The sequence below is a fragment of the Chiloscyllium plagiosum genome, chromosome 27 (assembly GCF_004010195.1).
Source record: "Chiloscyllium plagiosum isolate BGI_BamShark_2017 chromosome 27, ASM401019v2, whole genome shotgun sequence".
Taxonomy (NCBI): domain Eukaryota; kingdom Metazoa; phylum Chordata; class Chondrichthyes; order Orectolobiformes; family Hemiscylliidae; genus Chiloscyllium; species Chiloscyllium plagiosum.
Window position 1 is genome coordinate 18,066,005 of NC_057736.1, and position 17,113 is coordinate 18,083,117.

A 17,113-nucleotide genomic window follows, 5' to 3' on the forward strand; every position below is an offset into this window, starting at 1 on the left:
ATCCTTTTCCACAGTAAATACTGATGCAAAATATTCATTTAGTATTTCCCCCATTTTCTGTGGCTCCACACAAAGGCCACCTTGCTGATCTTTGATGGGCCCTATTCTCTCCCTAGTTACCCTTTTGGCCTTAATATATTTGTAAAAACCCTTTGGATTCTCCTTAATTCTATTTGCCAAATCCAAGATGGAGGACGGGAAAAGTTTCTGGCTGTAAGAGCTGCTCCTTTTTTTGAGGTATTTTAGGTGCTGGAGGTGATTTCCTCGAATTCCAGGAGCAGCAATTACTGTTTTGTATGCCGTTGCATTGTTTCGGAACTTTGGAATAAAAAAGTCAAAACAACAGCAGTTTAAAAGGGAGAAGAACAGACAAAGGAAGCACATGGTGAGGACAGTTCAGGAGAGAGAGAGAGAGAGAAAAAAACGAGAACCTTCACAGTTAGAATTCGTGTATTGCTGGACATCGGAGTGCATCTGGGAAAATTAACAAACAGTGAAATTCACAACTAATCTTGGAGGAACTGTTGGCGAAGTTCACAGCACAGAATCAGATAAGTTAATTGTTGTTTTAAGTCTGTCCAAGAGAAAGGCTGTGAGTATAGTGGATTCTTTGGAAACTACTGGGCTACAAGTGACTCCAAACCCATAGCAATGTGGTTGACACTTAACTGCCCTATCAGCATTAGAGATGGGGGCTAGGTGCTGCCCTGCAGAGTGATATCCCCATCCTGTGAATGAATAATTTAAAATAAGATCCCATGGTGCCATTTCAAAGAGGAGTAGGGGAATTCTCCCTGGTCAATATAGATCCCAGAGGCATAGTCAATAAAACAGTTTCTTAAGTAATTTATTTCATTGCAGTTTGTGGAAACTTGATGTTCACAAGTTAATTGTTGTGTTTCCTTCGCAAAAAGAGTGACTACATTTCAAAGGTACACCATTGGCTGTAAAGCTCTTTGAGAAGTGCTGACGTCATACAGTCCTAGAGCTGTACAGCATTGAAATAGAACCTTCAGTCCAACTCATCCATGCCAACCAGATATCCCAACCCAGTTTAGTCCCATTTGCCAGCACTTGGCCCATTTCCCTCTAAACCCCTCCTAGTCATATACTCATCCAGAAGCCTTTTAAATGTTGTAATTGTACCAGCCTCCACCACTTCCTCTGGCAGCTCATCCATACAGGCATCACCCTCCCTGTGAAAAAGTTGCCCCTTCGGTTCCTTTTAAATCTTTCCCCTCTCACCTTAAACCTATGCCCTCTAGTTTTGAACTCCCCCCACCCTGGGGAAAAGACTTTGTCTATTTACCATATCCACGCCCCTTATGATTTTATAAATCTTTATAAAGTCACCCCCTCAGCCTCTGGCACTCCAGGGAAAATGCCCCAGCCTATTCAGCCTCTCCTTATAGTTCAAACCCTCCCAGCATGGCAACGTCCTTATCAAACTTTTTCTGAATCCTTTCAAGTTTCACAACATCCAGGGAGACCAGAATTGCACACAGTATTCCAAAAGTGGCCTAACCAGTGTGCTGTATAGCTGCAACATGACTTCCCAACACCTATGCTCAATGCACTGACCCATAAAAGAAAGCATGCCAAAGTCTCCTTCACTATCCTATCTATCTGCAACACCATTTTCAAGGAACTATGGACCTGCACTTGAAGGTCTCTTTCAGCAAAACTCCCCAGGACCTTACCATAAAGTGTATAAGTCCTGCCCTGATTTGTCTTTCCAAAGTGCAGCACCTTGCATTTATCTAATTCAAACTCCATCTGCCACTCCTGAGCCCATTGGCCCATCTAACACTCTTCACTGTCCACTACACCTCCAATTTTGGTGTCATCTGCAAATTTACTATCTATACCTCATATATTTACTTCCAAATCATTTATGTAAATGACAAAAGCATTGGACCCAGCACTGATCCTCATGGCACACCATTGATCACAGGTCTCCAGTCTGAAAAGCAAACCCTCTACCACGCCCCTGTCTTCTATCTTTGAGCCAGTTCTGTGTCCAACTGGCTAGTTCTCCATGTATTCCATGTGATCTAACCTTGATAACCTCATGGGTGATTCGATACCAACATCATGGCCACTCTGCAAGCTGGCAATTTTGTAACCTTTTCAGATAATATCCTGCCATGGACAAACCATCCCTGGACAGTGAATGACTGAGGTGCCAATATGCAGCCCTCTGTACCTGTGTCACTGCTACTTTCAACTGTAGCTTGTGGGTGCACAGTGGCTCAGTGGTTAGCACTGTTGCCTCACAGCACCAGGGACCCAGGTTCAATTCCAGCCTTTGGTGACTGCCTGTGTGGAGTTTGCACATTTTTCCTGTATCTGTGTGCTCTGGTTTCTCACATTCTAAAGATGTGCAAGTTATGTGGATCGGTCATGCTAAATTGCTCTGGAGTGTGCAGGCTAGGTGGGGATCAGATGCTGGTTGGAGGATCGGTGCAGATTTGCTACTAAATAACCTCTATTTGCACAGTAGGGTTTCTATGAAAGTTCTAAATCAATGTTCCTAAGAAAATGCTGCACTAATGACACTGTTAAAGCAACAACAAATTTCCACATATGCATTTGGGCAAGGAAACCTGTTGTTCTCATTCCATCTGTATGTGACTTGGACCCACAGCAAATGGATCGATTCTTGATAGCTCCCAAGAAGCTACTCAGTTCTATCAAACCATTTTGGACAACTAGAAATGGGTAATAATCTCCTCTCAGTGCCACCCACATCCTGAGAATGGTTGCAATAAATAGCTCAAGCAGCTAGTTGGATAATATTTTAGAAATCCATTTTACAGTCTTATGGTAATCAAATCTTCAATAAACACACCTCATAAAATAACACAGCTTCATTCAGTGAAATGTATTGCTCTCAAATGTCCACATGGATAACTATAAACAGTCGAATCATGTAGAATACTCCTTACTTGCATTTTATAGCACCCATAATGTCTTAAAGTGCTTCACACGAGTTTTACCAAAGAAAATTTGTGCTGAGGATAAAAAATTATAAATTAGCATAATTTTGATATGGTGGTAGATATAAAGAGTAGATTAAAGGAAAATAGAGAGAGGCAGAGGAGTTTAGGGAGTAATCCAGGATTTAAGGTCTGGACATGTGGGAATGTCTCCATCAGTGGTGCAGCAATTTACCTGGGGATGCGCAAGACCAGAAATGAATGAACCTAGGGAATTTGGATGACAGTTAGGCTAGAGGAAGTAACTGCTAGAGATGGTTAAGGCATGAAGCGAGATGACGCGCAGCAATAAGAAAAACACAGGTCAATTTAAAATGTCAAATATTATTATAAAAAGGCATAACACATCATTTGTGAGGTGTAAACTTTTAGATTTTCTTAAGAATGAACACAATACAGTAACATACTGTACAATTATTCCAATGGATCTTCAGGTTTGACTTTCAAATTTACTTTGTAACATAACTCATAAAGCCGCAAACCCCTCTGTGAGATTAAGTCAGGATCTAAACGATTAATAGACACATGTTGCCAGAATCCTTCATTGATTCATTTGCGAGCGAAGGAATCATTTTTCCGGAATTTATAAGATGGAAAACTTTGCCAGGTAGTCTCAGTCAATCAGAGACATGTAGCTTCAAATCTATGCAAAGTGTAATGGCCATACTATCCTGAGATGAAGGAGTTCAATGTTATTTCCTCGCTAAAAGAGCATCATAGCCTGCCAAATGGTTAGACGATCGAGAGCTCACAATGAGGCTTTTGAGGAAAATGTTTCAGCTCTTTAAATTACATTGTTGAATCATTTCCTTTGCCCTGGTTCTGTATATGGTTACATAAATAATTTGACTTGAAAATGCTCCTTGCTTTCAAGAGAAATGAACTGCAAATGATCTCCAGAAAACTGTTGTAAATGCGATGGATGCTAATTTGCACAATCATGAGTAAGTCAGATTAAGACTGATGTGAAGATTAACACTGTCATTTTGAAGGAACATCTGAGTTCAGAGTGCCTCATCATCTGTTCCTTTCAATAATGCCCATGAGTTGTCATCCTCAGTTATTTTGTCATCCTCACTAACTTCATATGGACTTTGGGTGCATGCATTTAAACCAGACCTTAAACTTCAACCAGTGTGATTGAACTGGTGTAGTCACAGGCCAAAGTTGGAAACTTTGATACAAGAGACATTACAATGAATTCAAAACAAAAGGTGTCAGAATGGGGGTGGGAATGGCCTTCACAGTTAAGCTTGACATGTGGAATCCAAGCTCTGATGTGCATTGTCATGTCAGAAAGGTTGAGCTCCCAACTGGAATGAATGCAAGAACAAGCCAATCAGTCACCAAACTCAGGTTCCTTTGCATATCATGAGAAGATAGAGGGTAACTTTGCATGAACAAAATGACGATAGTGCCAAGTATCTTGTACACATCACACATTCACAGTCCTTATTAATACTGTTATCAAAAATGATCTATTAGGTGACAACTAGTCTAAAGGTATGAACTTAAAATTAGTCACTCACCATACTCTTCTCCCAATAATTGCTACATGATTTAGATATTCTATCCTGTTAAAAATCTACCACTAATTGTCTCGTTTTACTGCAAATGGTAGAAAAGCCAAGTGACACAAAGCAGTCCTTCTACCCAACCAAAGGTAATGAATTCCATTTAGTTTTATCCTATTCCCACTCCAATCAAACTAGACTTAAGAAAGCATGCCAAACACTGTGACTGATAGTTTGATACAAAGGAAACTGCAAGCACAAAGTTGAACCATCTAATATTTAAGGGTAGGCTCACAGATAAAATATGGCCATAGAAAATAATAAAATACTTGTGCATTAAGATCTTTCAAAGGACATACTTTCCGTGATTGAATAGACCTGGCTCTTTACTCCTGAAAAGAGAAGGTTCACAGATGATCTCATAGATGTCTTTAAAATTGTGAAGGGCTTTGATCAGGGTAAGCATAGACGACATTTCTGCTTGGGAGCTCGTCCAAAGCTAAATGGAGTGCCAGGGAAATTTCTTTACTCAGGGAATGTGGAACTCACTGATACAAGGAGTAACTAAGGCAAATAAAATAAATAAATTTAAGATTCTCCTTCAATTTATGAAGGACAAGGAAATGGGGGACAAATTAGTTGAGGTCACAGAGTTAGATGAAGTAACATGGAGAGACGCTTGTGTGTCCAAGTACAAAACCGGGCAAGATTACTTTGTATCTTAATCACATGTCCAGTAACCCAGAGAAAAGAGTGATTGATGATATTGCTTCTTCCTGGAACACCTTAAGACTTTTTGAGGGGCAGCTATCATTGCCATTTAGCAGTTTGTTCACTGCTGGGCAGTGGCATTAGTAAATGTTCCAGTGTGAGTCTCTCTTTCCCTTCCATCTCTCTCTTTTCAACCAACTTCTCTATCCTGACCTCCACCCTCCCTTCCAAAAGAAAGATCATCTCCAAGTAATTGATTCATAAAATTACAGGATCTTACAGTACTGGAGGTGGCCATTTAACCCATTATACTGGGCTCTTTGAAAGAGCTATCCAATTCATTTCAGCTCCAATCCCTTTCCAAATGGCCTTTTATCCCCTGTAATTCGATATTTAATTCCCTACTGAAAGTTACTATTCAATCTATTTCAATAGGAGCAGGTAGTAATAAAGAAATCTTTTCAGGAAATACTTTCCAAATCATTACTAATCTTCAAGTCTTTTTGAAATCCCAACTCTTCTCTGGGTCTTTAGTTAATTATCTAAATTCTACAACCTTGGTCACTGATTTCCCTTTCAATTTCTCCTATTTATGCTGCCAAAACTGTTCATGACAATTGTACACTTGATTTAAATCTTCCCTCAGCGTTCTCTGTTCGAAACAGAAAAAAACCCACAATTTCTCCAACTCTCCCGAAATTGCAAAACTTCATAATCATTTCCACTCAGACTCTTCAACACATGCAAAACCCTTACATTTTACCTAAAGGGTGGTGCTCAGAACAGGACACAATACTCCAGTAGGGTCTGAACTGGTGTTTTATAAACTTTTAGTACATCTTCCTTGCTTTTGTGCCCTTGATGAATGATGTGCAAGGCAAAGCTGTAAAATATTTTAAAGTCTTTGCCTGTAACCTTTTTGAGGTGTAACATGAAGTGTAATTGTTTTTTTTCCAGGAAGGCAATGGAATTCTGTCAAAGCATTAGATATTAAAATAAGGATCCAGAAGAGTCATGGGTCCTGATAATGTATAGGGAGACCGGGAGGGAGTAGGGGAGCATACTTGTGAGACTGACCAGCCCCTGGTGAGTAAACAAGTAGAAAATGGGCAAACAATTCTATCCCCCTGCCTCCCAATTCATAGCTGATCCCTCCTGAATTCAACTGCTGTTGCCTCCTTTAAGTTACAGTGCTTTCCAAATCCTGATAAGAACATACCGGAGGTGTTGCTTTCAAATCACTGCCAAAATATCAATTTAGGAGTCCTATTTGAATATTATCATGAGAACACAGCCCATCTGGGAGCTCTGATATTGACAACAGTTAAAACAGAAACTGGTATCTGAGGCTTGCATGTTAGATTGGGGTTTGCAACGGAGATAATTTCACTCCGCCCAATTATCCTCCACTCCCATGTTACGGGAACATAGGTTTAAACTACCTCCACAAAGGTTTGATTATTACACTCTTGACCTTTCATAACAAAATCCACTTTCTTCGGTTAATGAGGAATCCAGGACGAGTTTTCTATGGCGTTTCAAATAAGATGTAAGGTGTTGGAAACAAATTTCTTTGGCTGTTTGTTTTGTATAAAATAGTCCATTATCAAATGTTCTGCCCCTCCCCTATTATGTTCAAAGTCTTTCCTTCGCCATTAGTCAATCCTCATTGGATGGTTTTGGTTGCTGTCCACTAGAGCTCTTCTGTTCTGTTGTCCATTACAATGGTGCAATATCATCGATTGCTTAGTGACTTGGAATTTCTGTGGTTCTCTTGATGTACTTCTTGGTTTTTTTGGCAACACCAGGATTAGAACCATGGCAATGATATGCAAACCGAAGTACCAAGTCCTGAGGAGGCAAAACAAAGCATCTGAATTAGTAGAATCATTTAACATTCAGCCCATTGTGTTCCTTTTGACTCTAGATAGAAGACTGAGCACGATTCAAAAAGGATTTTCAATGATGAGGCCAGAAATGCAGCGATTTTCTTACTGGCAGAGAATGACACCTCTTTTTCTGGAATAGAGAAGATTAAGAGGTGATGGAACATAAGGTCTTTAAAAGCATGAAAGGTTTTGTTAGACACAGAGAATATGGCCCTAGGGTTTTGCTCCCAAGACAGAACATTTCCTGGCTCGGCGAACCCAGCCTGGGGAAAAGGCTTGATTTTCTTTCGAGGATGGTCAGGTTCCCTGGGAAGGAAGCCAGACGAACCTGGAATGAGAGCAGAGGCTTCTGGCTGTGAATGTGGGCTGGGTTCAAGGCCAGCTTGGCACATACCACTGTTTAATAAAAGAATAATACTGAAAACATTCCTTCAAACCTCATAGCTCACACACTGTTGCCCCGCCTCACACACTCGCCATATACTAGCCATGCCAAGTCCATGCCATCTGAAATGCCCTTCTGCCACTGTATAACCCTCTGCTTATCTTTATGGCCTTTCAAAGCCCCTATGCCACATATACCCACCCCTCATCCTTATGTCCCTCAAAGTTCTTATACCATCCTTATACCCTTTTACTCATATTTTTACTCAGAATAGTAAGGATGTGGAATGGCCTGCCTGCAACAGTAGTAGACTCACTAACGTTATATATATATATATTTTAAATATATATACAAATTCCCTGTTGAAAATTACTGTTAAATTTGCTTTCACCACTGTTTCAAGCAGTATACATTCCAAATCACAACAACTCTGCATGAAGAACAAAAGCCTCCTCATCTCACGTCTGGTTTTTTGCCACTTATCCTAAAATTGCAGCTACATAAACAAAAAAGGAACATTCCTGACATTAGCTAACTAACAACAAACAAAATGACCAGGGAGCACCCAAGTGCAAGACTGGAGCAGTAGCTCATCATCTTAGCCATTTTCTTAAGAGCCCAGCTCCCATTCCAGTGACTATTTCAAAATAAATGAAATGCAGAATTAACTGTTGACAGATTAATCAGGTAAAGTTGTAAAGTTATTACATCATGACAGGATTGTAGAGCAGACAATGACATAATGGTAATACAGGACTAGAAATTCAAGGCTAATGCCCTGGAGCTCCTGATTCCAATCCTACCGCAACTAGTGGAGTTTAGGTTTAATGAATAAATCTGAAACGTAAAGTTAATCTCAGTAATGGTGACCATGACAACTATTATCAACTGTTATACTAACCGACTTAGTTCATTAATGTCCTTTTGGGAAAAAAAAATCTGCCATCCTTACCTGGTCTAGCCTACATGTGCCTCCAGGCTGACAGTGATGTGGTTAACTCTTAACTACCCTCTAAAATTGCCTAGCAAGCCAGTCAATTCAAGAGCAATATGGGTCGGCCAAAAATTGACTTCATCAGTTATAGCAAAGGAATAAGATAGATGTCCTGATTGCTTTGATTTTCCTGCTCCTTGGATGCTGCCTGACCTGCTGTGCTCTTCCAACAACACACTCTAATCTCTGATCTCCAGCACCTGCAGTCCTCACTTTCTCCTGATTGCTAATTACTTTACCATTTATTAATGACAGTCACCCTATATTACGGCTCCTTGGATGCTGCCTGACCTGTTGCGCTTTTCCAGCAACACATTTTTTCAACCCTATATTACATTCTGCTATCCCCCAGGAAAGAAGGAGCATGAATAATAAATCATTTTGACCTACTTTGTTAGTGTGACTGATTTACTTACCTGTAAAACTCGAATGATGAGCTCAGAAACGGAAGGACAAACGGTACCACAGTGTAACTCACAACCACCTGCGTTGTCGCCCATGTCATCACATCATAGAACATCTTGTAAGTCGATGAACCGAGGAAGTAAGGCCTTAAATTATTCCTAACCTGCACGCAACCAAACACACACAGGAAAACATTAAAACACCTTTGAGTAAATGGTGTTAAGATACAGATTAGCTGTGATTTAATTAAGTGGCACGATAAAAGGGGAGAATATCCAAGTGACTCATGTTTCTACATTCAGAGAACTTTCCACTCCGCCAATCCTGCCAAATTCTGTATTCCTCATTCACTCAGTACCAGCTGTGAGTCTTAAACTTTGGAATACCCTCCTTAAACCTCTCCTCTGAATATCCCTCCTCCTTCAAGATGCTTCTTAGAAATCTATTAATTTAACCAAGCTTTTAATCACTTGCCCTAATATCTCATCAGGTGTCAGATTGATGACCACTCCTTTGAGGTACCTTGGGGCATTGTCCTATGTTACAGGTGCCATACAAACACAAGTTATTTTGGACGTTTCTTTACTCTCAGTAAATGCACTGTTGGACCATTTTGTTTGCTGTAAGTATTTGCTTATCCCTAATGACCTTCAAGAATGTGGGAATGACTTGCCTTCTTGAATTGCTGCAGTACATAAGGATGGGTAGACAGGAAGTGTTAGAGAGGGTGTTCCAGGATTTTAATTCAACAACAGTAAAGAAATGGCAATATAACTCCAAATTAGAACAGTGTGTGACTTGGAGAGGACATTACAGATAATGATATTCCCAAGAGCCTGTCACCCTTATCCCCCACATGCTAGAGGTCGAGGGAAGGCACTTTTGAAGGAACCTAGGTTGAGTCACTGAAATGCATCTTGAAGATATCATGCACTGCAGCCACACAGGGGGGTAGGGACAGCAATCATTGTCCGTTGTGCTGCTCCTGGCTTGATCCCAACAACAGTGGGCCTCCTATACCCGGTTTTGGGGCTCTGATGTATACCCCTGTCCTTTATCCCTGCATGAAAGATTTGAAAACAAGAGGGCACAGGTTTTAAGTTATTGGCAAAACAATCAGAACTGGTGTGTGCAAATCTTTATCACCCGATCAGTGGCTAAGGTCTGGACTGCACAAACTGAAAGTATGATGGAGATAGATTCAATTGAAGCAGTGAAAAGGGAATTAGACATTATCTGAAAAGGAAAAATATGCAGGACTATGGGTAGAAGGCAATAGAATGGCACTAAACGAATTGCTCTTTCAGAGCCAATGCAGACATGATGGACCACATAGCCTTTTTTTGCATTGTAATAATGCCATGATTCACTATTTGCAAGAAAAGCAGGTTAGTTCTCCCATTTGTATGAACCAACAATCATCTCTCAACCAACATCTCTGTTCGTGGCAACTTATAAATCAGTTCCAATGTTTCCTACATACAAGAGTCACTTTGCCTCAAAATGCTTTATTTGTCTGTAAAGAGTTTTGAGATCTTCCAAGGTTGTAAAATGCTCTATTTAAATGCAAATTCATAAGGAGGCACAATACTCTAGTGTTACCTTGCGGGGCACCCTTGGCAAATGACAGTGCTTCCACAATCTGGGATGGGGAACATTCCATTCTACTCTGGGATCTGGTTGGAATGTTTGGGGGTGTCAATGTGGACGATCTCATGATAATAGGTGTCGAACTCCAGCAATTTCATATTCCACAATTTTTGAGGCGTAACTGTGTTGTTAAGAAAAAAACAAGGCTTAGCTGTCCAGCATTACTTACTGCTCTCGCTGCTAGTGTCATGATTGTGCCAGTGATAAAGGTGAAGTAGTAGCCAGGGTAAACTCCATGCCAGATTGCAGACAGAAGGAATGTCGATAATGTCGGATTGAATGGACATCGATCATAGCAGACTCTAAAGGGAGACAACAGCATTGATTATTAGCATCCAACATCATCATAGAATCATTTCAGCAAAGGAGGAAGCTATTCAGCCCATCTTGTCTGCACCTGCTCTCTGAATGGGAATCACAGTGAGTGCCATTCTCCTGTCTTCTGCCCATAATCTTGCACGTCGCCCCTTTTCAAATCACAGCCTCATTGTGTTTTGAATTTATTGATTAAATGCACATCCACCACAGTCTCAGGCAATGCATTCCAGCCCCAGACCACCTGCTTCATGTCAAAGTTTTGTGTCATACTTTTTTTGCATTTTTTCACTAATTCCTTTCATTCTGTGCACATTCAGTCTCAATCGTTTCATGAATAGGAACTTTTTCTCCCTATTTAGCCTTTCCAGACCCTTCATGTTTTCAAATATTTTAATCAGATAGCGTCTCAGTTTTTTTTCTTTCCAAGGAGAATAGTCCTGATCTCTGCAAACTATTTGCATAAAATGAAGTTCGTCTTCCTTGGAACAAGTTGCTTTTTTTTCTGCACTCTCTCCAATGAGTTCACATCTTTTCCTGATAAAGGGCTTCTGCCCAAAACGTAGATTCACCTGCTCCTCAGATACTGCCTGACCAGCTGTGCTTTTCCAGCATCACACTCTTGACTCTGATCTGCAGCATCTGCAGTCCTCACTTTCTCCACATCCTTGTAAAGTGGGATGTCAAAAACTGGATGTAATACCCAGTTGAGGCTGAGCTAGTGTCTTATACAATAGAGTCATACAGTCATAGAAGCATACAGCAAGGAAACAGACCCTTCAGTCCAACCAGTCAACACCGAACATAAACCCAATCTGAACCAGTCACACCTGCCTGATCATGGCTCATATCCCTCCAAACCTTCCCCATTCATGTACTTATCCAAATACCTTTTAAAGATTGTAATTGTACCCACATCCACTGCTTCCCCATGAGGTTCATTCCACATGCAAACCACCCTCTGTGTAAATAAATTGCCCCTCATGTCTTTTTTACATTTATCTCAATCCTAGGGAAAAGACAACTACCATTAACCGTATCTGTTTCCCTCATTATTTTATAAACTTCTATAAGGTCACCTCTCAACCTCCTACGCTCCAGTGAAAAAAGTCCCAGCCTTTCCTTTCCCTCCATTCCCAGCAGTATCCTGGTAAATCTCTTCTGAACCCTCTCCAATTTAATAATATCTTTCCTATAACTGGATGACCAGAACTGGACACAGTATTGCAGAAGAGGCCTTACTAATGTCCTGTACAATCTCAACATGATATCACAACTCTTATACTCAAAGGAATGAAGGCAATCATGCCAAATGCCTTTCTAACCAGATCAACATAACCTTGCTTTTGTACGATGTGCCCCTACTAATAAAGCCTGGGATATCATAAGCTTTATTAGCCATTCTCTTGACCTGTCCTACCAACTGCAATCACTAATGCACATATATACCCAGGTTCCTCTGTTTCTGCATCCACTTTAGAATTGTATCTTTACATTTACACTGTCGCTCCATGTGCTTTCTACTAAAGTGATATATTTTGCATTTCTCCACATTAAAGTTGATCTTTCATCTTTCTGCTCATTCTATCAACCTGTCTATGTCCTTTTGTTTCTGTTTCCCCAGGTGCTGCCAAACCTGTCGAGTTTCTCCATTAGTCTCGGTTTTATTTAAGTTTTCCAGCATCCATAGCATTTTGCTTTTACGTTTACCCTTTTCAAGTTCAGCACGAGTTCCTGTCTGGCTGATGATGGAAAAATCCGGATTGTTGGAGAGTGGGTGGGGCTGTTTTGGTTATTTGCATGGAGTGAGAGTGAACCAGGAAGGCTTGATAATGTTGGGATGAGGGAGGTTGAATACTGTCAGGAATGAGGGAGTGAGGGAGTGAGTGTCAGGGTGAGGGGGTGATGATGAGGCTGAACACTATCCGCTGTTAGGAACGGTCTAACATAAAATGGTGAGGGGGCATCCTGTTTTGTCAATCCCTCACCTGAGGAGCTACCAACAGAAGGTTGAAAGGTCCAAGTAACATGGTAAGAGAGCAAATTAAATTGTAGTCAGCATGAGATGTATCCTCCCTGATGCAGACTAAAAGATTTGGGGCTCTGATGCGACATGAGACCTTTGCACAATACGTGAACTCTTGGTCTATTTGTTCACATTATAATGGACTTGCACTGTCTTTCCAAGACAAGGCGATGTGTGGCTTCAAGAAGGAGCAGCAGCAGGTGGTGGTGCTTTTGAATGCTATTATTAAATCTGCTTCACCCCACCATCCAGGCAGTGTTGTATAAAAATTAATTATCCACAGGACCCAACAACCTAGGGTAATATACGAGAGCAAAATTCTGCAGATCATAAATAAAAGCAAAGTGCTGGAGAAACTCAGCAGGTCTGGCAGCATTTATGGACAGAGAAACAAAGTTAACATTTTGTGTCTGACCTGACTCTTCATTGGAACCCATGTGCACCTAAGATTCATATCAGATACAAAACATTAACTCAGTTTCTCTCTCCACAGATGCTGGAAAAGCAAAGCACATCTCTAATCTTGACTCTAATCTCCAGCATCTGCAGTACCCACTTTCACCTCTCTACAGATGCTGCCAGACCTGCTGAATTTCTCCAGCACTCTGTTTCCATTGGAGCAATAAGTAACATGGTATGAAGTGGACTATGAACCGTAAACCAGAGCTACCTACTCTTTGAGCCACAGAGCTGTTTGTATGTTCCAGTTGTCAATAAACATCTTCATGCTTGTTGCAAACTGAAAAAGAAAAGCAGCAATATATTACAGTTCATCCAGTGTGTGGTAAACGTTTGTGAGTACACGTGTAGGTGCAAGGTAACTATAACTTCTTACCTCTACCTTGACGATGTTGAGATTGGAGAACAAGTCCCAGCAAGGCTTCCCTCGACTGTCGTATCCAGTAAAGCCAAACCCTGCAGCATTATTGACGGCATCAGCTGCGTGCAAAGCAAACACGTTCAGAGCTAGTCCCATCATGTGGTACCCACAGCCCAAGGGCTGGAGTCAGGCACCACAACCTGTTCAAACAAAAGCTGTTATATTACGGCACAGATAGCAGACCACGCTGGCACTGTACCTTTAAGATAGTTACACAACATCACAATATGTGATGTTCCAGGGTAAAATTACCCCCCTCCACCCTGTCTGCTCAAGTGGATGTAAAAGATCCCTTCCCACTAGTTTGTAATCAAACAGTGGAATCATTCTCCTATATGGCCACCATGTATCCCTCATTACCCAAATGCTGTAGGTATTTGAGGCAGTGTCACTGTCATCTCACCTTCATTATGGTCTTACTGAGGCACTGAAAGCTCATTACACCTCACTTCAGCCTCTGCTGTGTGACGGAGGGAAGACACTTGTCCTAATTTGTCTAGGAGAGGCTACATGGAGGTTTTAATCCAGAAACCAGAGAGAGGTGTCAATTCCCTCTTCAGAGCATTGGAATAGGGGGAGACCATTCTTATTTTAAACCTATCCCACCATTCAATTAGAATGTCACAAACCAAGCTGTATTTACAAACTTTGGTTTTAGTAACCCATAATTCCTTCCCTAACGAATGTTTATCAATCTTAATTTTGAAATGTTCATGTGATCTCCAGCATCTTCAAGGAGAGAATTCCAGATTTCCACTATTTAAAGTGATTCCTGCCATCCCCCTTGAACAGCCTGGCTCTAATTGTAACATTCTGACCCCTTGTTCTGGAGTGTCCCACCAGAGTGGAATCATTTCTATCAAATCTTTTTCTTACCAAGAACTCAACTGACTCATTCTTTAATCTTTTACTTTCACCTTGACAATGCAAGTCACCTCCATATTGTTATTTCAGTCCTTTTAACCCAGGTATTATTCTGGTGTAGCTGAGCCTGTATACCTTCTATAGCCTGTATATCCCTGAAGAAATTCAATACCCAAAACTGAATAGAGAAATACAGAAGGTCTGGCAGCATCTGTAGAGAGAAAACAGAACTAACATTTCAATTCCAGTGACCCCCTTGACAGAAGTGTATAACAAAGAGTCACTGGATTTGGAATGTTAACTTAGTTTCTCCCTCTACAGATGCTGCCATATCTGCTGAGTTTCTCCAGCACTCTGTTTTATTCCATTCACTTTGTTACTTATGTTTTGTATCTATCTGCTGGTGTTTAATGATTTCTGTACTTAGTCTCCAAAATCTGCTGTCTAATTTTGTCCTTACCTATAGTCCAGGCAAAATAATATTTGGGTCTGCAGGCCAGGCTGGAAATGTAGAGATACAGTAAGCGTACAGGGATTGATGCTGTGGCAATGAAGGTGCTGTCTGTGTTGTAGGAGATGGGAAATACATCTAACAAGTACAGATGCATAAATACACAAACAGTACAGATCAGGATCTTGTATCCTACAGCACCCTGCAGAAAGAATCAATTAAATCTCAGTCAATAAGGAAAATCCACAGCAACAGATGATTCACGGTAAAACATTGTAAAATCCCTAATACACAAGATATCAATCAAACCCAAACTCTCTCTTGTTCATTGCCAGCTTCCCCAAATGCGCAATGCTCAATGTATATTTTTGCTTATAAACATATTTTGTTTCATGAATGAACAGCTGAATCCAACAAAAGAACCAAAAGGGGAGATGAGCATTTTTAAAAACTTGACAACTTGTTATCATCTGGAGTGCATTGCTGAAAGAACAGTGGAAGCAGATCAAAAACCCACTTTCCCCCAAAAGGAACAGGAGAAACACTTCAAAAGGAAAGTTTTGCAGGGCAGTGGGGATAAGACAGTTGTTGTGAAATGTTATTGAGGTTCCTTTGTTACAACGCTGATGGAAACATTCCTCCTTTGATGCTGGGGTTAGTTGAAGTTTTAAACACACAGATTTCTTAGTGGCTATTGGCATCAGGATATATGGATCAAAGGCAGAAAACTGCAGTTGAGGCATAGATGAGCTGGAATCCAAATGAATGGTAGAACATGGTAGAATTAACTGGGCTTCTCTTGTTCCAGTGATCCTATTAACTCAATAAGATATTGTAAGCACTACCTTTCATAGAATTTCAAGAAGAGTTTCCATACATCTAACTCCTTTTATGAGGTTTCTGGGTAATCCAAGATGGAGGACGGGAAAAATTTCTGGCTGTAAGAGCTGTTCCTTTTTTGAGGTATTTTAGGTACTGGAGGTGATTTCCTTGAATTCCAGGAGCAGCAATTACTGTTTTATATGCTGTTGCATTGTTTTGGAACTTTGGAAAAAAAAAGTCAAAACAACAGCAGTTTAAAAGGGAGAAGAGCAGACAAAGGAAGCACATGGTGAGGACAGTTCAGGAGAGGGACAGAGAGAGACAGAGAAAAAAAACCTGCACAGTTACCGCCTTTGCTGTTTGAATTCATGTATCGCTGGACATCGGAGTGCATCTGGGAAAATTAACAAACAGTGAAATTCACAACTAATCTTGGAGGAACTGTTGGGCGAAGTTCACAGCACAGAATCAGATAAGTAATTGTTGTTTTAAGTCTGTCCAAAAGAAAGGCTGCAGCAGTGAGTAATAAGACGGTGTTATTTTCTGGGTCTGTAGATTGTGAAGGAGCCAAAATGGCCTTTGCAGTGATATGTACTTCTTGTCAGAGAATTTAAGGGTTACTGTGGATTATATCTGTCATAAATGCTGTTGGATGCGAATCTTATCAGATCGAGTGGATCGGTGGAGAGACAAATAGAAGCGATGAGGAATTTGCAAGAGCTACAGTATGTGATGGATGGCAGTTATAGAAAGGGGGGAAAGTCTCAGATACAGTCACATAGATGGGTTAACTCCAGGAATGGTAAGAGAGGTAGGCAGCGAGTGCAGGAGTCTTTTGTGGATATACCCATTTCAAACAGGTATGCTGTTTTGGAAAATGTAGGGGGTGATGGATTCTCAGGGGAACGTAGCATAAACAGCCAAGTTTCTGGTATTGAGACTGGCTCTAATGCAACGAGGGGTACGTTGGCTTCCAAGAGATCAATTGTGTTAGGGGATTCTGTAGTCTGAGTACAGACAGACGTTTCTGTGGCCAGCAGAGAAAAAGCAGAATGGTGTGTTGATTCCCTGGTGCCAGGATTAAGGATGTCTCAGAGAGTGCAGAATGTTCTCTCGGGGGAGAGAGGCCAGCAGGAGGTCATTGTCCACATTGGAACCAAAGACATTGGAAGGGAAAAGGTTGAGACTGTGAAGGGAGATTACAGAGA

The 17,113-nt window shown here is 40.9% G+C and overlaps 1 protein-coding gene across 3 annotated transcripts in view; it reads right to left on the reverse strand.

Moving 5' to 3' along the window:
• Window positions 1-3,307: 3,307 nt before the first annotated feature.
• The window catches only part of LOC122563613 (lysophospholipid acyltransferase 2-like), a 65,898-nt gene continuing 52,092 nt past the window's right edge, over window positions 3,308-17,113 (reverse strand). For all 3 annotated transcript variants that reach the window (XM_043717572.1, XM_043717571.1, XM_043717573.1), the window contains 6 exons: window positions 15,093-15,285; window positions 13,724-13,827; window positions 13,563-13,627; window positions 10,717-10,849; window positions 8,909-9,060; window positions 3,308-7,075 (listed from right to left, as the gene is read on the reverse strand). In XM_043717572.1, the coding sequence (XP_043573507.1) occupies window positions 6,880-7,075; window positions 8,909-9,060; window positions 10,717-10,849; window positions 13,563-13,627; window positions 13,724-13,827; window positions 15,093-15,285 (843 nt within the window). In that variant the 3' untranslated portion in view covers window positions 3,308-6,879. The remainder of the gene's footprint in view (window positions 7,076-8,908; window positions 9,061-10,716; window positions 10,850-13,562; window positions 13,628-13,723; window positions 13,828-15,092; window positions 15,286-17,113) is intronic.